At 37.5% G+C, this 19,833-nt stretch overlaps 4 protein-coding genes across 7 annotated transcripts; 2 read left to right on the top strand and 2 right to left on the bottom strand.

Moving 5' to 3' along the window:
* The first annotated feature begins 1,037 nt into the window (after window positions 1-1,037).
* Window positions 1,038-2,943, top strand: LOC127800749 (protein ROH1-like). Its single transcript, XM_052335540.1, has one exon. The coding sequence runs from the start codon at window positions 1,558-1,560 to the stop codon at window positions 2,728-2,730; it is 1,173 nt and encodes a 390-aa protein (XP_052191500.1). The 5' UTR covers window positions 1,038-1,557; the 3' UTR covers window positions 2,731-2,943.
* A 4,492-nt stretch (window positions 2,944-7,435) lies between these two features.
* Window positions 7,436-12,705, bottom strand: LOC127799290 (uclacyanin-3). Of its 3 annotated transcripts, none has more exons than XR_008022591.1 (5): window positions 11,705-12,705; window positions 11,478-11,593; window positions 10,796-11,176; window positions 9,367-9,573; window positions 7,436-9,043 (listed from the first exon to the last, which is right to left on the bottom strand). XR_008022591.1 is itself a non-coding variant. In XM_052333203.1 (4 exons), exons 1-4 carry the CDS (start codon window positions 11,841-11,843, stop codon window positions 9,505-9,507), a joined length of 705 nt encoding a protein of 234 aa, XP_052189163.1. In that variant the 5' UTR covers window positions 11,844-12,704; the 3' UTR covers window positions 9,246-9,504. The 3 variants fall into 3 exon arrangements, 1 of the variants encoding a protein (XP_052189163.1); XR_008022590.1 differs by having other exon boundaries at window positions 7,436-9,032; XM_052333203.1 differs by lacking the exon at window positions 7,436-9,043 and having other exon boundaries at window positions 9,246-9,573; window positions 11,705-12,704.
* LOC127799289 (uncharacterized) lies at window positions 7,944-8,906 on the top strand. The gene is made up of 2 exons (XM_052333202.1): window positions 7,944-8,088; window positions 8,212-8,906. Exons 1-2 carry the CDS (start codon window positions 7,944-7,946, stop codon window positions 8,904-8,906), a joined length of 840 nt encoding a protein of 279 aa, XP_052189162.1.
* Window positions 12,706-14,120: 1,415 nt separating the features above from the next.
* LOC127799288 (G-box-binding factor 4-like) lies at window positions 14,121-19,436 on the bottom strand. 2 transcript variants are annotated; one of them, XM_052333200.1, is made up of 5 exons: window positions 18,472-19,436; window positions 18,314-18,385; window positions 16,090-16,119; window positions 15,317-15,521; window positions 14,121-14,586 (listed from the first exon to the last, which is right to left on the bottom strand). In XM_052333200.1, the coding sequence occupies exons 1-4, from the start codon at window positions 19,168-19,170 to the stop codon at window positions 15,351-15,353; spliced, it is 972 nt and encodes a 323-aa protein (XP_052189160.1). In that variant the 5' UTR covers window positions 19,171-19,436; the 3' UTR covers window positions 14,121-14,586; window positions 15,317-15,350. The 2 variants fall into 2 exon arrangements, with proteins under 2 accessions (XP_052189160.1, XP_052189161.1); XM_052333201.1 differs by lacking the exon at window positions 15,317-15,521.
* Between the last annotated feature and the right edge of the window lie 397 nt (window positions 19,437-19,833).

Below are 19,833 nucleotides of genomic sequence, written 5' to 3'. Positions count from 1 at the left end.
ATACTATTGTTTCAATGCTTCATACTCGCTAAGAGGAATAATTTGAGGAACTATCTTGAAGTCTCCAAGAGCATTTATCGAAAGGGTCTCCTAGAGTTTCCAATTAGGATGATTGTCAACGCCGTCACCCTTCTCATTATTCTTGTTTCTAGCAGGCTGAGATCTTGTACGAACCATTTTTTTTTTTTTTAGATTTTCTAATTGATTTTTCATAAACAATGCCAATTATTATTGCCCAAATACAATAATTAAGTTTATTTGCTTAGAAATTGTCTTTAAGCTATCAGGACTACAAGAAAGAAAATGACTATAGAGCGTAGGGTATTCTCCACTCAAATATTCTGATATTTAAGTTAATTTTTTGTATTTAGAAGAGATAGCATAACTCTTTTGTGGGTAGAAGTAATTTACCTTTAAAGAATGAGGGCCCCTATTTTGAGATTGACTCAAATTTATATTCTTATGAATAAAGCTTATCTTTTGTAATATTACCGAAGTGATTTTTGAAATTATTTGTTTCTGCTTCTTCACTGAGAATACCTTGCGAGAGAGTTTATGAGATATCTCTAGGTCTCTCGAGATAATCTCTAGAAAACCTTCAAGTTTCCTAAACTTACATGTGATAGTCATTTTAACCTTTCAAGTAATTTTTTTTTTTTTTGGGTGAGTTTTGGCCCTTTTTATGACTCTTGACCCATCACACATTACATACACTTGCTAAATTAAAAAGTGATTCATTACTATTTATTCATATATAAAAAGGTATGGTGGGTTTAAATTGGAAATGGACCAAAAACGGCCCCTGACGAAGTATTAAGGATGAAAGAATGTGTTTGTGTTGGGGGTGGAATTACCATGAAATAAACACTCATGAAAGAGAGTGACACTGAACTGAATTCTCCCATAAATTATTTAGAAATGAAAATAATTAAAATTATCTTAAATATATGTCTTAATTATTAGTAAAAATTCGCTTTGAAGGACGCTAAATACGCGGTCCAAACGAATGTCCAATATAAATTCTCTCCCCCAGCCCCTGTTAGGGTTCATCACCGTCCTCTCGCTCGCTCGCTCGCCCTTTTTGTTCTGGCCTTGCTGTACCCTTTCGAATTCCCAGTGATTTTCATGGAATCTAGATATTGCTCTTCAGATAGTATGTGAAATACAGCTCATTTGGATTCTGGGTCCTTGAGTTTTCCCAAGATCGTTCGTTCTCGAGTCCAATTGGGTGTCTTCTTTCTGGGTTTCTTGAATTACTGTTGAGATATATGGTCCAATTCTTGTTCTAGGATCGCTCTCTCGGTTTTCATTGCTTCTTGAATGCAGTTTTTGTTTGTTTCATCTTGAACCCTAATTTCACTGTGAATTTGGGGGGGGGGTTTCAGTTCTAGCCTCCAATTGGGTTGTCCTCTGTCTGGGTTGCCTCGATTTGTACTGATTTTCTCAATCTTTTCACTTTCTCCACCATCAACAGATCTCGAACGCAATTGGGTTATTTTCCTTTCTAGTTTTCGTAACAGAATTCGTAGCTTAATCAAGCCGCCATATATGTGAGAAATGCCAGCAACGGATTATCAGGGTTCATCCGCTTCAGTCTCGAATTTCGGCCGTTCGATTCTCGGTACGCGCCGCGCCGATCAGTTCCATTCCATGGAGCCGAGCCACGAAGCCGCCAGCCAAGAGCTCGAACTCGAGGCCTTCCAGCGACAGGTCGCCGACCGATTCCACGATTTGTCGGCGGCCGCCTCCGAAGACCTTCTCTCACTTCCATGGATTCGGAAGCTTCTGGATTCGTTCCTCTGTTGCCAAGAGGAATTCAGGATGATTCTGTTCAACAACGAAGGGTTCTTGAACCGGCCGCCGATGGATCGCTGGATTTCGGAGTATTTCGAGAGGAGTGTGAAGGCTCTCGACGTATGCAACGCGATTCGCGACGGGATCGAGCGAATGAGGCAGTGGCAGAAGCAATTGGAGATTGTGTTGTGTGCTTTGGACAATCAGAGGAGCCTTGGAGAAGGCCATTTTCGCCGAGCCAAGAAGGCTCTGATCGATTTAGCAATTGGGATGCTCGATGAGAAGGAGTCGAATTCAGCGGTTGCGCACAGAAACCGGTCATTTGGGCGCAATAATGCGCAGAGAGATCACCGGTCGTTAGGCCATTTTCGTTCGCTGTCGTGGAGCGTTTCCCGGTCCTGGTCGGCTGCTAGGCAGCTTCAGGCAATTGGGAACAATTTGGTTGCCCCCAAAACTAATGAAACTATGGCTACCAATGGACTTGTAGTGGCAGTGTTCACTATGAGCTATGTTCTGTTGTTCGTAATGTGGGCGCTCGTGGCCGCAATCCCTTGCCAGGATCGCGGCCTGCAGACTCATTTCTACATGTCTAGGCAGTTTGTTTGGGCGGTTCCAGTCCTCTCGCTGCACGAGAGGATTCTGGAGGAGTCGAAGAAGCGGGAGAGGAGAAATGCTTGTGGGTTGTTGAAGGAGATTCACCGGATTGAGATATGTGCGCGCCACATGAATGAACTGGCCGATTCGGTTCAGTTCCCACTGACAGAGGAAAAGGAGGGGGATGTTAAGCAGAGAGTAGAGGAGCTCAGGCAAGTTGTTGAAGCAGTAAAGGATGGATTGGATCCATTGGAACGCCAAGTGAGGGAAGTGTTTCATAGGATCGTTCGCAGCCGAACTGAGGGGCTCGACTCCTTTGGAAGGGGGAACCACCACGATTAATTAAACAACCGGAGTATGCTCTGAAATTTGGTTTCTTGGATTGAAGAACAAGAACCATTCAAGGAATGATCTAACAGAATAAAAGGTTTAAGAAGGTATAGTTCTTGTATTTATGATGATAGGTTTTGTATATGAGTTGGACCTTCCCCGTCCATGCTGCTTTCTGGTATTGCCAATATAAAATCAGTTTTAATTTGAGAGTAAATTTACGTATCATGTGGCTGTTTCTGAATTGGTGATCATAGTTTTCTTTTCTGACACATTATACTTCTGCCCAAGAGCTATTATGATACAAGATGTTAGAACAAGAGTGTTCGTTATTTGTAGTAGCCATGGCTGCTTTATGAAATGATTGGGCTCGTTCTTGTAGATGAACAAAATCAAACCATCTGAATATTTCCACATTTCATCTAAAGCTTTCCTCTTTACAGTTACATTACTAGTCATAGTAGAGGTTTCATTGATTCTATAATCTCTCCTCTACATTACTAGACTTGTTCCTCTGATCTGTTGATTTGGTACTGGCTGTCAAACGGTGACGTTTGCCTCCTCCTTTCTTGCTTGGGAATTCCAAAATTGAGTGGCTCAGACCATCCATCTGATAAGCAATTCCTCTAATGGATTAGATTAGTCCATCCATCTGATAAGTAAATGGATTCGCTGTGAGTCAGAGTGGGTTTTTCTCTCCTTTCATACCAATGCCTTTGTTTCTGTGGAAAGATGAAAGAGAAGATCCATTTGAAAGTTTGTTGGTCCTAGTGCATTCTGACCCCACAAGAGGAAGCTCTGATGTCATATGTTTTACAACATAGGACTTGGCTCTGATCATCTTCTGAGTACTCGGTCAAGGTCAATCCCTTTCCCTCTCACAAGAGGGGGGGTCCCATTTGGAAGATAATGAAAAGTAATAACGGAAAAACTTGAAATTCAATGGTCAGCCGTGGAGCTCTTGACTTTTAATGTGGTAGATCCAAGGTCTGGCTTTCTTGTTGACCTGAACAAGTTTTATTTGGTTGTTCTCAATAGAAGAACATTGCATCAGGAAAGTCTTCCGTTAATGATGCTTTGCTTCTTTACGTGCTTCCATGGGAGACCCTGCTCGATGATTCTTTTACTGCCACAAGCATTGAACATGTAAAACTTCAATAGGTAGTTGCCAAGTGACATTTTATTGAGTACACAATAGTTCACACCACTGGTTTGGTGCTAAATTTTACATTTTCTTCTGTTCTCTACCTTCTTCAAATTTGATATGTATATTCTTTCCTCCATCTCTGACCCTCTCCCTGCAACGTTAAAAACTTTTTTCAAGTAATTTGCAGTGGAAACAGCAATGGTATTATCTGTAAAAGGCTGCAACTAGGTTTTTGCTGTGATGATTAGGCTGCTTTATTATTCCTTATTTGGCTGCTGCTACTGCAGCAGCTTCACCGGTCAAGATTGACATTCATATGTATATATGTCTTGGTGAAGAAATTGAAGCCAATGGAAATAATTACTTGCTTGCCGCAGTTGGTACAACACCAAACCCTTTAAATGCTAAAAGTTTTTGCTGGTTGGAGTCCCATCAAGGGAAATTTGTCATTACTCTAGCAATAATGTATCCAACGGCAACTAAAGGCTTGTAGAAGAAAATTTGTTGAAAACTCTTGAGCATGATTGGTGTAGAATTGTTCTTCTCGAACACGACGGTGTCAATGTGGGAATCATTACCCTCTCTCCTATGGCGTTTATGCTTTTTTGATTATTGTGCTTGGATTCCTTTGGTTTCTATTTAGCAAATTTATTTAGTTTCAATTATATTCTGATTATTCAGATAACGTTTGAAGTTTTTTTACATGATAAAGGTCTTTGCAAAAATTCTCCAATTGAACTATTTCTTATCAGACTCAAATGCTAGAGAAAGAGTTGTTACAAAATAGACCGTCTTTGCAAGAACTCTCGAATTGAGTTATTTCTTATCAAGTTATTTCTTATCAAGCTCAGATGTTGAAGAAAGAGTTGTTACAAAATAGGTAATTTCTTATGAGGCTTAGATGTTGAAGAAAGAGTTGTTACAAAATAGGCAATTATAAAAGAAATGTTATAATTGTGTACTCTCTAGAAGAGAAATGACTAGTGTTGATGGAATGATACAACTTCAAGTAAAAGAATTATTATCTCTAGGTGCATAAGGGGCTTCTTGTTGATTGTGATCTTTGGACCTTAGATGCGATGGCAATGAATCCATTTTAATAAAAAGAAAAAAGTGGACTATAGTTTTCTTCGTTATTTTTTATTTAATATAATTTAGTTTACTATAGTTGGGGAATCAATTTGTTGGGGTCTCTCTCTTTATATATCTACTTGGGTTCAATTTACTGTAGAAAAGTGTGAATTAAGAGTAATGCTATAGGTACGTCGTGGGCTACCCCCACGACTACTGAAACAATTTAAAATAAATTGTTAAATTTTATTTTTCATCTTTTCTTTTTGCGAGGTCACACCCGCTTAAAACCCATCTACCCAAATCCATCTTCTCTCTCTCCCTTGCTATCTGCCTAAACCCATCTTCTCTGTTGCTCTCGCTCTCTCTATCTGAAAAATCTCTCTCACGACCAAGCCCATCTTCTTTCTATCGCTCTATCTCTGTTGCTCTCCCTTACTTTCGATCACCATTGCCCCAAACCCATCTTTGTCATTGTTGTCTGGTTTTGTGGTTCAATGCCTAAAGGTGATGCACCAACCATGCAATCCACTGTTCGTGTTCAGCCACCATTGATTGGCAAATCTTCCATTGTTTGTGTTCTAATTTTAATATTTACATAAAAACTTAATATCTACATAAAAACTTGAGTAGATATTAAGTTGTTTTAATTCTAATATCTACATAAAAACTGTTCATACAATTTTATATAAACACATGAAAACACAAACACATTATCACATTTTTATCACTGTTCTCAAATGTCAACCACAAACACATATCTAATAGTTTACTGTAATTACAAAATCCACACTTAATACAAAGACATGTCAACCTCATTCACTGTTCATACAAATACATTAATATCTACATAAAAACTTGTTCTAATTTTATCGAATCGAAGATGGGTTTGGAGCAATGATGATCGGAAGTAGGGGAGAGCAACAGAGATGGGTAAAGAGATAGAAGATGGGCTTGGCCATGAGAGAGGTTTTTCAAAGAGAGAGCGAGAGCAACCGAGAAGATGGAGAAGGAAGATGGAGAAGATGGGTTTGGGCGGGTAGCAAGGAAGAGAGAGAAGATAGATTTGGGTAGATGGGTTTTGGGCGGGTAGGGCCTTGCAAAAGGAAAAGAAAAAAAAAATTAATAATTTATTTTAAATTATTTCGATCACTATGAGTGTAGCCCACGACGTACCTATAGCATTACTAGTGAATTAAACCCCAGCCTATTGAATTGTAAACAATCGAACCATCAAAGGGTTCAATTGCTTCTTTTCCAACAGTGTGTTACAAGTATGAAGGCTCCACTTCGACCATGGAAACAAAAAACCCTAGCTATCAAATTTGCAAACTTCACTTCAACGTTCAATTTGGAGGTTTTACTTTGCATAGAGGTAATTCTTCTTCTTATCCCCTCTCTCTCTTTTTCCCCTTTCTATTTTTAGAAATAGAAACAAAAGGAACCCAACAATTTATAAATCTTCATAATAACACGAATATTTATTTAGAACCCAACCTTATCGAGGTTGAACCTTAATGATTATTTAGGTTTGATTGTTGAACCCTAGCAATTAGCAACAGTAGTGGTTGCCGACAATTGACGATTAGCAACGCTAGTGTTTTTTTTTTTTTTTTTAATTAGAAACAATAGAAGGACATTTTATTTCTTTATTTAATCATAAAAAATATTTTTATTATTTTAGAAAATGAAAAATGGTCATGATTTAAGTATTATTAAAACAAAGTAACACAATATGACTTCACAATAATAAGCTATTTAAAACCAATTTTTAATCCAACGTGGAAAGGTTACCCATCTGAGTAAAAACTTAAAATATAAATTATACTAGACATTTTTTAAGTTTGGTATAAATATGGGAGTATTTCTTATTTTTTTTTAAAAAATTCACTAACTACCTATGTTGTTCAAAAATTATATTACATCACCCTATTGTCAGATTTACGTTACACAAAAGTAATCTAGAAATGTTATAAAATTACATAAATTTTCTTAAAAATTACTTGACCGGTTGAATTTTAGTCTAATTTTAGAATACAAGGGGGATGTACATAATTTAGTAAAAACTTCAATAATACTAACAAGTGTAATTTATCCAAAATTAGATGCATAATCTCAATGGATCTAGGGTCTTTAAATTATGAAATGAGAATTTTGTAACGTAAATTACAATTACTCCAATTTTATATAGGTACCAGCCCTTTCTTGTTACAGTAACAGTACATTTTATTTCTATCACATAAAATAAGATAATAACGTATAAATATACTATAAAAAATATGAAATAATTACAGAAGAACACTTGAGATTTGCCGTAATATATCATTTTTATTAAACTTCTTGTTAATTAAACTTAATAGAAATCTACCCCATGTCTATGAAAAATGTTTTCATATAGAAAAATTTGAAAGTTAATAAAAATATTAATAATGTTGCAAGTTGAAAATAAATCATTTAAAGGGTTTTAAATATTCAAAAGCTAATTACGAATTACAACGATTTTATATACTTAAAACCACTCGAATGAAACTCTTTTTTTTTTTTTTTTTTTTGACTTGTAGTTTTATAAGCACTTTTATCTGTCTTTGAAAATGTATTAACTATTTTCTTTAAATTTTTTTGTTATGAAAATTTAGACCTTAAGTATGTTTTAATGAGGTTAAAAATAATTTAAGTATGAAATTGTAAAGTTAATGAAAAATACATATTATAGCAAACTTCGGGCATGTTTTTGTGATTATTTCTAATATTATTTATGAAAACAATTTTATGCTAAGAAAATATAAATGCCATATTCATTTTATATTTTCTATAATAAGAATTGTTAAGAAGGCCGTAGCTTCCCGCCAAAAACATCATGGGAGGAAGCAAAGAACATATGCTTTGCTCTCACACAAAGATAAATAACTAAAATCTTCCTTCCTTGAAGCTCCAAACTCCAATTATCCCCACATTCTTCAAATCATTCAAACCAAATTCCGGGAAAAATCAAGAAGAAAAAAGATAGATGGAACTTGAATTGGGGCTCAAGATCATCAGAACCAGCGATGATTTCTCCTCAGCCGACCTGCGGATCGCCAAAGACCGGTCCGGCCCTCTGTTTGTTTCCCGAGAATCCGATGCCATGTTCATCCTCACTGCCTATCTCAAAGGTCTAAAACAAGTTTACCATTTGAATCCTCTTCTGTTCTTGTGTTTGAATGTGGGTCTTTTTTGTTCTGTTTTTTTTTTTTTTTGTTCTTGGCAGTAACTGTTTCAAGTTTGAACGAATGCAGGCTACAGAAGAGAATGGATAAAGATTGAGATAAATGAGGATGGGAGTAGGATTGTAATAAGCGGCGAAAAGCCGGTGCAGGAGATGGTGATGGTGGGCTGGATGATGTACAAGAAAGAGATGGAGATGAGGGGATTTAAGAAGGGTTTCAAGATCCCTGATGGGGTGATTTTGGATGATATCAAGGCGAGGTTCGATGAGGAGGAGTCGACACTGACAGTTTCAATGCCTAAGCTTGTTAAAGGAATACGCGGTGAGGGGGTTGAGGAAGAAGTGATCGAAAACGAGGCTGCTGAGAATAATGTGGAAGAAGTTGCAGGGGAAAAGGTTCATGATTCGAAGGACGAGGAGGTAGAGGAAGAAAGTGAAGCAGAGCTGGAAGAGAGAGAATGTGGTCAAGAGAAGGAAATGCCAAGCTCTCCACCATTAGTTGAAAAGGCTCAAGTTGTTGAAGATCACGATATTGCTGATCAAATTGATGCTTCAAGGCATGAGCAAGAACGGCAACAGCTTCAGGGGAAAGATGAAACTCAGAAAGAGAGGAGAAATGGTGATCAGGCGAGCCAGCCACGGGAGAGAATCTCCAAGAAGTTCCGTGTCCCGATCGTCGCAGGATCGGCGATTCTAGTTTCTGTCATAGTGTTTGTGATCCACTTGATCAGAACTAAGAACCCACCTAGCAAAAGGAGGAATTAGTTCAAATCGATCTACTGCAGTGGCCTTTTCTCTTAGGTGTTGCTGATGATTGCAATGCAGAATCCAAGGGGAAACCCATGGTTGGCTACAGAGAAGCTGATTTCTTGTGGTATATGGATCCACAGCCTGTTGAAGAACTGAATCAGACGGAGTTTTTATTATTTTCCATAATTATTTTAATGTATAATATTCAATAATCAGATAATTTTATGTAAAAAGAAAAAAAAAAAAAGAAATTGAGTTGGTGGTGTATATCAATTGACAAGGGGAGCCCAGGGATTTGAAATTGACACAGGAAATAAAGTAACGAGGCAACAAGGACTAAGAAAAGAAAGAAAAAGGAAAAGCAGTGATGGAGATTGGATTGAGGAAAAAACAAAACAAAACAAAGGGGGTTAATGATTCCAAAGTGGGTCAAAGACAGCAATATAATAAAATGGGCATAATCATCATCACTCACCCCCTTAAAGCTGTGCCCTAGAATTCAAGTTGCCCAGCATCTCCAGCCCAATAGCCCCTACCTCTTCTCGATCTGGCCTAACATTTTATACATCATCTCTCTCTCTCTCTCTCTCTCTCTCCCTCTCTCCCCTACTTTTCATTGCATCATCAGTGAAAGTAAAACCGGAAAGAAGAGAGCCATTTGAAGAGCAGAAAACCCCACCACCTGCATTTCATCCGAGAACAATGAATTCAATCAAAGATGTCATCATCCATTCACATGTTTATGCACTGTATTTTTTCCCCCTTTTATTTGAAGCCTTTTTTTCATGCATATTATGATATCATAATACAAAAGCCAGAGACTAGCATTCTGCAACTAAAGAAATGTTTGAGAAAGTATAGCCTTAATTTAGCCTAATAATATAAGAGCGAAGGATAGAAAGAAAAAAAAAAACATATTTGGCTTAAAATAATAATGGGTTGCGATTAAACAAATTGAAAACCCAACATGGGAAGTACCTATTTAACTTCAACTTTTAGTAAAAATAGAAACATGGATGCCAGACTGAAAGAAGTTAATTCTTAAAAACAAAATCAATTCAAATATATTGGACTATTTATTCAAAAGCATAGGAGATATTACTCAAATAATTAAAATTAAAAACCTACATCCAGCAATTGATTTTTATGTGATTGAATTTTTTTTTATAGGTAGAACAGTCATATAATATAAGCACGACATAAATGTATGTGTCATGGTGGGCATGCAACCATATAAGAAAAAAGAATTACAAATAAAATTCTATATAAAAAGATTGAAATAGTGTTTGTGAAATTAACAACAATTAATCTCATTAAATAGAATAGACTACACGGATTTTTTTATTTCTGAACATCCATAATTGTCTCGTCATTCATTGTTCATTTCAAGGTAACAATCCAGTTATCTACTCATCTTTCTTCCAACTTTTGACAAAAAAGGTTAAATATTTTTAGAATAAATTATAGGCAGACCCTTGAGATTAGTTAATAATACATTTCCTCCTCGCAGTATGATCAAATATTATAATAGATTATCAATATTAGAAAGACGATTTTACCCTTCTATATTCATCAAATTTTCTTTTTAACGCCACTAGTTTACCTCCTCTTTTCCCTCTGGTGAATAACCACATTAGTGTGTGTTTCAATCTATACATATATATCGTATATACATTACTTCATCCTTCCCCTCTATCAGAAATCACATCAATACAATAAAATTTTTAAACAAATAAATCTTTAAAGAATCAAAGCAACACAAAAACTTTTGTATAAAGCCATATTTTATATAAAAATTCTTGATAAAATGAGTATATTTCCTTGACGACATAATTACTTTCTTGATTAAGGGGACTACAGATACATATATACAATAATAGAAAGTTAAGGATTGAATAGTATACCTGTCGTCCATGGCCGGAGGTGGGCAAAGGGCGTATAGTAGCAGAGTCCACTTCTCCGGTGGGCAGAGGCACCGCCGGATTACTATTGATGAACGGTATGCCGCCACCTTTATCCGGCAGCGAGGGGCTGGCCGCTGGCAGGACGGCGCTGGGCGACGGGCTAGGCGACTCCGAACCGTGAGGCTGAAACGGCCAAGGGTAGGCTGGAGAAGATGAAACAACGCCGCCGGAGCTCGGCCCCTGAGCGGGGTCCGGCGAGGTGGCAGGGCTTTCCGGGGGCGCCGAAGTCACCTCTATGGCGAGCTTATGGCCATCGTGGCACTCTTTGAGAGAGCCATTGTTGAAGGAGAAGTAGAAGAAACCAGGCCTCGACGGATGCCACTTCACATCACAGAGAAAACTTTGATCAGAAAATTTTAAGTTTCATCAAGAAATCAAACAAAAATTTTCAGACATTTTTCTTTTTTTCTTTTTGGTAACCAAGATTATATACTCAATGGAGAACAACTTATGATCACATACTGACTCAAATTCAAACTCGAAACTTAAAGGCGACCACCTACCGTTAAACTATAATTAGGATAATTACTGACATTTTTCAAAATGACCAGAAGTTGAAACGATACAAAATCATGAAGAGAGAGAGAGAGAGAGAGAGAGAGAGAGAGAGGATGCGCTTTACAGTGAAGGAGGTGGAGTTAGGCTTGGTGAGAAGAGTAGCTTGAGTGAAGTTGCAGAGATTGAAGGCTTCCTTGTTCTGGAAAATGTAAAGCTTGTAATCATACTTGTGCTTGAAGACTGATAAAATAGATAGAAAAAAGAAACAAAATAGAAGTGAGTTAGTTTGCAATAATTACAAGAAAGTGAAAGAAAAATCAATTTTTTTTTTAGAGGTTAATGAATGCTTACTGATGGAGTCACCAATATGAACAATGGGATTCCCCCACTCTGAAACTCCATCAACTAGCACTGTTGCAGAGTCAGAAATTTGGAAGGGCAAGCTTAGAAGAGAGAACAAGAACAATACAAGCATAGAGGGGGCTTCCATGGAAGCTCGGTGCTATGTTTTGAAGGAAGAGAGAGAGAGAGAGAGAGAGAATTGGGAGGCTTTTTATCAATGGCTTGTTCGGTCCCCAGTCTGTAATTGAAAGATGAAAATGGGGTCTCTGAGAAATGTGACAGTTGGGAGAGAGAGAGAGAGAGAGAGAGAGAGAGATTCAAAAGAGTGTCAGGGTTGTGTGGCTTTTGATGGGGAGAGTGTAGAATTGTTTGTTGACAGTGGAAAATGGGCATTGATGTTGGATAATGTGTATGTTTATTGTGCAGTTTTCACGCAAAAGGTGGAATGATTTTGTTTCAGAATAGTAATAGCATTTTTATTGCGAAAAGAGAATGGTAAATCAAAAGAGGGAGGGAAATCAGGGAGAGAGCATGCTGTATGGGTGGCTGTGATGAGTGGTGATTGATGATGATGATGGGGATTATTATTCTAAAATGATGACTTCTGTGATTATCAACCTGGGACATCGCATATTTTATTTTACACTTGGGTTTCTTTTCCCTCATTTCTCTCAAATGTTATGTGCAGAATCCAATTTGCTTTGTTTTCCTTTTGTCCTTTGTGCTAGGCTTGGAATTAGGGTTTGTGAGTCCCAACCAAGCCCCCTTACATTTCTTTTGGAATTGGTGGCCTGAAAAAAAAGAAAATTTCCTTTAGTGCTTCAATGATAATAATATATTTAGCTCCCTGCTTTTCACGAGGCAATAGATTCTAAAAAGCTTTGCTCCTAATTTATGAATATCAAGAAGCGAGAATTTAATAAAATAGAACTCAGTCTAAAAAGCTTTTTGGAACATTACCAAGCTAAAACTTTTATCATACTTGACAATGCGAAAAATTAAAGAATGTTTGTATTAAAAACAATCACATGATAACGACATAAGCCATTAATGTCTTGTTACGCAGAACCGTATAGTAGATGAAGACATCAGAATATATATCACATGAAGGGCACAGGACGATTTAAACCTATCCATCCATCTATTATCTTATCAAATTCAGACCTTGGACTCATTTTAATTAATAAAGAAACGTGCAGCTAGCACAAGCACAGTCCCATGCAAATGAGACACTCGTAATAAATAACACGTGTATAAAGAAAATTGTAAGCTGAATTTCCTTATAAAATTATGTAATCTGTAATAATCTTACCTTGAAAAAAAAATTATGAATCAAAGTAACTATTGTTAATAATAGAAGTTTTTATTAAGAAATTTTAAAGTGGATATGATTTGATTCCCCCAGCAAGACACCAGCAACAACAGTCAGCAGGACAGAGGCCACACCTGGAATTTCAGCCTTGGAAGTGGGCCAAATTCCACCTCGCAGAAAAAGAATAGAAAGTAAACGTAGTGACAACAACTAGAAGACAAAAAAACACTGGTGCAAGAGGAGATCAAGAAGTTTTCCCATTTCAAAACTTCAATAAGAATGATCGGCAAAGTATTGCATGGAATTAAAAATTGTTTTCTAAGTTCACACTTCTGAGGACGGCCCTGGAAGCCACTTTAACCCAGCTGCAAAACATAGCAAATAACAAATAGGGCAGGGGGCAGATTGAACCTACACCCAACAAAGTCAATGCATATATATTGAATGGAGCGGGTCAAGCAATGGCCCATTGTACAAGATAATAAGGACACGGAAAAGGGAAAAGAGGCTGCCTACATGGTTTTTTATTTGTATTGTTGCTAAAGTTTTGGGGGGATGAATGACGGTCTTTTCCCACTTGCATCTTGGGCTTGTTATTTCCATCTGCTAATGAGCTAAACACTACCATATTACAGGGTCGGTTTCATATGCGGTATCATGGAGTAACGGGTGGGCATTACAAAGCAACAATTGAAGCCTTCCCACCAACTGGTTCTAGTGTTAAATTGTCAATTCTGTCCATACAGTCAGTACTTGTAAACGAAATCTGGTCCAAAATATTTGTCCGGACCCTCCAACGTATATCTCTACACAGTTTGGTTTCTACCAAGGACAAAATTATAAAATCGTATGGAAAGAAAAGATAGGAGAGGGCAAAAGTTGAAACGGAGAAAAGGAGTAGTCAGATATAGGAAAATAAAAGGAAAAGATGATAGGATAGTTCCTAAAAATAAAGACATTACCATGTTCAACTACTGGAAAAAACATTTTCGGCATAAATTTATATATGTATATATGTAAGATTCATTTTTCTTTAACAAATTCCAACAGAAAATCCATATGCCATCGACCAAGCTACTGCGAGATAATGTTACTAAACAGGGACCTAAAAAAGGGGGCAACAACATTCACCATCTCATATATTTGTCGAATCACGGTCACTGACGCAGGCTGCCAGTATATAAATACAATATGCCAGTCTACCTCTAAATAAGCTCCGACAGCAATAGTACTGATCTACTGAAAATTTAGTTAAAAAAAAAAAACAGAAAAAGAAAACACTTCTTAATGCTCATACGTGATAGAGATCCTCCTCCAGTCCGAAGCAATCAAATTTCTTAAGACTAATGCATATGGCTCCCATAGGGCAAAGAGGCGTGGATTTACCAGATATAATTATATATATATATATATATATATATAATGCTGCATTCCTGCTCCCTGAAGAAAGAGAATGGACCTTGTTTTCCATCCCATAGTTCATGTGTATACAAATTAACTACCAGTTCATGGAGTGGACTCGCCTAAGAGGGCGTACTGGCCTTCGCTTCTCTACCACCGGAACCACTTTTTCCATAAGCTGCGAAGGGAGAGAATTGCATGATCAAGTAGTGGAGGAGATTGTTATACCTAATACCATCGCAACTCCAATTATTGTAAGCTAAAATCCATATAGCCAACCAAACATAGTGTGATTAAAGCTTAATATTTATACAACACCGATTATTGCCTTTCTCACATGACTTGTTTTTTTTAGTGCCCTCAGATAATTGCGCCAGAATCAGTAATCTAACATGTGTTATCTTAAACACTGTTATACTGTAAGCAACTAGAATTTGTTGAAGGAAAAGGAAAGGAAAATAAATGTCCCTTAAGTACATATCAAAATCCATGTGGATAAGTTATTTCCCTCTCCTTCCTATTGAAAAATCCAAGTTCCAAAAAAATGGGTTAGTCTCCAATTTTTAGGTGAAAGATATTTTACATTCAATAACATTTCCCTTCTTATTTTCAGGCATTTGGTTGAAATTCGAAAACATTTCTGTTCACTTCAAATTTATTTATCTTCTATCTCAATAAAAGATTTGGCAACAGAAATCATATATTAGAGATGGAATGATAAATTCCTTCAGTCCCACAGTAATTCTATTTTCAACAAATAGGTTCGTTAAATATTAACATCTAACGCAACAATTTTTTGCAAATCATTGAATAAGAGATCAGCAACCTGATCAAGGTGAATTCTTCAGGAAAATAAATTTGTATAAACATCAGAAAGTCAATATAATGTCTTACGGGAAATATGTTACCTGCAAAGGATGGTCGTAGCATCACAATCTGCTGTCACAGATCAGCCCAGAAAAACTGGATGAGTGCAATAACTTGTCTTATTCCTAAAAGGCATTCCAGTGCACAAGGCTCTCCACTTTGCAAGGGTTGAAAGAGGGTTGTTTTTGAACATAGCCTTACCCTTTGGAGAACAAAGAGGCTGTTTTTACAACTAAAACCTATGACCTAAAAAAAAAAGAGCATCTTTACTTTGTTACCAACACTTGCCCTCAATAACTCATCTTATTACCAATTACACAATTAAGTTTAGTTCTAAATCTGATTATTCTGGCCCTATCTTGGTATTTCCAGTATCTCTTTTAGGTTAATTCATTTTGAAGCCTCATTATGTGGAGATGTTATACATTTACTATAGTTTCCCACTTGAGTGCTAAGAAAGGTAGTATGGACATGAAAAACTTTGATATATAAACAAAAGGAAAATACATTGTTGGTTATAAAAAGAAAAGAAATTACTCATCTATTACCTCCCTATGTACCATTCTTATCCTTATTCTTAATCTAGCCACTAAATCAACACACAATGAATACACTCACTCAAGATACTCTATCTACATCCATACCTCAGTCATATCATATCTATCTCTGCTAACTTCAGTAAATGCACCCCATCCAAAGAGAATTTTACATGAAATAATGTCTTTAAATGGAACCACCATAGTTCCCAACAATGTTCCACAATAAAAATAACAATAACTAAATAAATAAGTTCAGACAGGAGTTATATGAATACCTGCTTATATCTTTCAGCTGTTTGTGCAGCCTACACAAATGTACAGTAAAACATTGTCAGTATATAGTTTTTAATAAATCAGCAACACTAGACAACATATTTTAAGGCAAAAACATAATGCCAGAAAAAATAAAAGCAACCATCCCTGTGCTTTGACTATAGCAGGCTCGCTCATAAACATCAACTCACAGCAGTTTGCAAAACAAGAGTCTTTGGTGGTGGAATGAAGGGGTACTTCTTGAAGGAAAAAGTCCATCAGTGAAGCAAAATCACAAGCTTATGAAAATTTATACCAACAACTAGATGCAAAAGATGTAGAAAAAGATAAATATAAACTAGCTAAGGTCATGGATAGAAATGCATGCGGAGCTAGAATTCATGTAGCCAATCCCACAGTGTCATAAAAGCTTGTTATGTTGTTGTTGTTGGTGGTGGTGTTTGTGCTAATTTCTACATTTGCGCATACAATAATATCTCCTAAAAATATTTGTCTCCATATCCTCCATCAAAGATTATCAAAACAAAAACTGAGATATTCCACTTCTGCTTCTTATGTCATTAATAAGGGAACAAAGCGTATAATAAGAGAGATCAAAATATGCTCCCCTTAATTTGTTTGGCGAAACCAACAACACATCAAGCTTTGATCTGACCATGTGGGGTTCACTATATGAGTTCTTGCTTCTATTTCTATGACCTTATCTTTTGTAAGGCCATTATATACCTAAAAATCTCCCACTTAAGTTTTTGTTGGCCTTTCTCTAGCTCTTTTGGTAAAGACTTTTTTTTCATTTAATCCACTCTCCTCACAAAAGCCTTTACTTATCTTCTTCTCATATGACCAAATCATATTAATCGAGTTTCACGCATCTTATCTTCAATATGAGCTACTCCGACCTTATTATAAATAACCTTGTTTCTAATTCTAACTTTTCTTGTATAGCCATACATCCATTGGAACATCCTCATCTCCATTACACTCATATTTTGCACATGTTGGTGTTTACTACCCAACATTCTATGCCATAGACAAAGTTGGTCTTATAGCCATCTTACAATGTTTTCCTTTTACCTTTACTGAAATCTTACTATCACATAAAAGCCAGATGCACTTCTCTATTTTAGCTATCATGCCTTAATTTCTAGAGGTAACATCTTCATTAATCTCCATGAGCCTTCCCACAGGTGGAGAAAAGCAACCATCAAGACCCAGAGAACAATCAAAGAAGAGATAACCTCTTGGTTGACAAGAGATCCGTCATCATTGCCGACCAAATGGTGTAAACCCATTCTGTGCAAGCCTCCCCCCTCCTGCCTAAAACTTACATAGCAACTGCAAACCATAGCAAGGTCCACTGTGAATCAGCCTAGACAAAATCACGGATTGAAGATCAGACCTCCCCCCCTTGAGATCCAGAGATGACTCGGTCACTGGAAGAGGAGAAGAGAAAGCTTCCATCACTCACTATGCTGAAACCCAATGGCTGGGAAAGAAGGCGCCAGATTTCTTGGTCACCAACTACCATCACTGGAAGAAGAGGACTAAGAAGCACCGCCAATAAGAAGAAACAACCCCCCCAGGGACCAACAAATGCAGGCAACCATCAGAAAGACTCACACTAGTAGAACTCAGTTGCAATGGACTGAAATGGAATGGACAAAGCCTAACATAGAAACACCTTTTTAGATGTTTTCATGCCAAGCCCATTTTCCAGCCCATGTTGGGTTTCGCAGAAATAAAATGACAATGTCAAACATGCTGTTCATATTTCATTTCTAAAATATTGAAAACTGCAATGGAATAGAAAGAAAAGAAAAAACAAAGACACAAACAGGCCCTAAAACACTAAGACCTCATTTCAGTGTTAAATGCTACAAGGAATGCAGAAATTACATAAACAAGAAATGTCTGAAACTCTGATCATTAATGAAACACTCATTACCCAATCATTATTAATAGCCTATTCTGATTGTTGCAATGAAATTTTTCATACCTAGTTGAAACATATCTATTTCTTTGTAGCAATAGACCCTTAACATAAACAGATTCAACCGTACAGGAATGCAGTAACCATTAGTCAAATATCTTTTACACAATCATTTAAAAAAAAAAGATATTCTGATTGTTGCACTGAAATATCAAGTTCAAAAATTAGAAGACTATAGTACTTTACATGAGGCAGGAACACTTCTAAATCCTTTTTAAAAAATTAGAAGATTTTACCTTCTCTTTCAACAACTTTTCATTCTCCTCCTCTAACTTAACTGCTAAAGATTCTAGCTCAACTTGATATGCCTACAATTGAAACCGCAAAACCATACTTAGTCAAACAGATTAACTCAATGAACAATTTGAGCACAAAAGGATCTGACAAACTTCACCTGCTTTCGCTCCCTTGACCTGGCAGCAGACTCTCTATTCTTAATCATCCTCCGCTGTCTCTGTTGCGCAACCTTATCAAAAGGCTCCATGACAGCTCGCCTCTTCCCTCTCCCTCCAATCCCTTCCACCCCATTCCCAAACTCTATCCCGCTGTCCACACTCCGCTGGGACAAAAACGGACTCATCGGTATCGGATAAAGCCCTCCGCTCAACCTCTCCGACTCCAGCTTCACATCCTTCACGCCCTCCTCCTCCGCCGCTCCGGCCCTCGCCAAAAAATCCTCCAAAGTCATCATCTCATCCGGAGCCTCCTGCTTCAACTGCCTCCGGCCGGCCACGATCTCTTTCCACACATCATCCACCGTCTTACTACTCGACAAACTGCTCTCTTGCTTCTGAAGCCTGGGCGCGTTCCCGTTCCCTTCATTGTCACTTATTGCCGTCACCGCTCCGGCCTCATCCAACAGAGTGATCTCCGCGTCGAGCAATCTGCTTTCCGCCCCTTGATTTTCGCTGTAGACATTCCTCAGCAGTCCATCGACGGTCATTGACCCCAAATTACAGCTACTATTATCTTCCTTGTGATTGCTGTGGAGCTCAGACATCGATGACGATTTAGCGGACGCCGAGGAGGAAGGCCTTCGTCTTAGATCCGAATTTCTCGATGTCGAAGACGCCATCACCTTAGACGACGCCATCGCTGCCGCCGATCTCTAGGGCTCGAACCAAAATCCACACACACTCACTCTCTCTACAGCACCGTATTTGCATATAGGTAAACAATCAGCTGGTAGATCAGTTCCCTAGGGTTTTGGATTCTTATTTCGGTGTTCCGTTGGGATTCACAGAGAAAATCTGCTCTTCTGTTTGAATGCGTGCGGGCCTGCGTGCCTGTCCCTGTATGCGAGTTGTGTGTGGGGGGGGGGGGGGGGGGGAGACAGAAAGAGAGACAGAGAGTTGAAAAACCGGGAACCGAACGAGGGTGTTCTAGAAGTCTTGCATTCTAGTTATATATGGGTCGGCAAAACCCGGTAGCCGGTTGAATAGGTTCGGTTTCATGGGTTTCCGGTTTAGTCGGTCAACCCGATTCCATGATGATTGATGAGGTTGGACAACCCTGTATCCAACCCAACTCCTCACGTTTATTTCATAATTTTGAGATCTTGAGAAATAAAAAGGTTAAAAATATGTGAAAACCCTTTTCCAAATAGTAAATACACTAAATAATAAAAAAATGTTACGTAGGGTGGTGGGAGTAAGAAATATCATTTTTTTGGAGATTAGTTACATTATTATATCTTTATATTTTCACTCTATTTCTTAATTTAGCTACATAATATTTTTTTTTTAGTAGAATATTT

This window comes from Diospyros lotus, chromosome 4 (assembly GCF_014633365.1).
Source record: "Diospyros lotus cultivar Yz01 chromosome 4, ASM1463336v1, whole genome shotgun sequence".
Lineage (NCBI taxonomy): Eukaryota > Viridiplantae > Streptophyta > Magnoliopsida > Ericales > Ebenaceae > Diospyros > Diospyros lotus.
Note: the sequence above shows the minus strand (reverse complement) of the source record. Positions and strands in the feature narration are given on the sequence as shown.

Coding starts and splice junctions, on each gene's coding strand:
- LOC127800749 (XM_052335540.1), top strand. CDS start 1,558: ATGCCAGCAACGGATTATCAGGGTTCATCCGCTTCAGTCTCGAATTTC.
- LOC127799289 (XM_052333202.1), top strand. CDS start 7,944: ATGGAACTTGAATTGGGGCTCAAGATCATCAGAACCAGCGATGATTTC. Junction 8,089..8,211: donor CCTCACTGCCTATCTCAAAG/GTCTAAAACAAG, acceptor GAACGAATGCAG/GCTACAGAAGAGAATGGATA.
- LOC127799290 (XM_052333203.1), bottom strand. CDS start 11,843: ATGGAAGCCCCCTCTATGCTTGTATTGTTCTTGTTCTCTCTTCTAAGC. Junction 11,594..11,704: donor TCATATTGGTGACTCCATCA/GTAAGCATTCAT, acceptor CTATTTTATCAG/TCTTCAAGCACAAGTATGAT. Junction 11,177..11,477: donor CTAACTCCACCTCCTTCACT/GTAAAGCGCATC, acceptor TGTGATGTGAAG/TGGCATCCGTCGAGGCCTGG.
- LOC127799288 (XM_052333200.1), bottom strand. CDS start 19,170: ATGGCGTCGTCTAAGGTGATGGCGTCTTCGACATCGAGAAATTCGGAT. Junction 18,386..18,471: donor GGTCAAGGGAGCGAAAGCAG/GTGAAGTTTGTC, acceptor TTTCAATTGTAG/GCATATCAAGTTGAGCTAGA. Junction 16,120..18,313: donor AAAAGTTGTTGAAAGAGAAG/GTAAAATCTTCT, acceptor ACATTTGTGTAG/GCTGCACAAACAGCTGAAAG.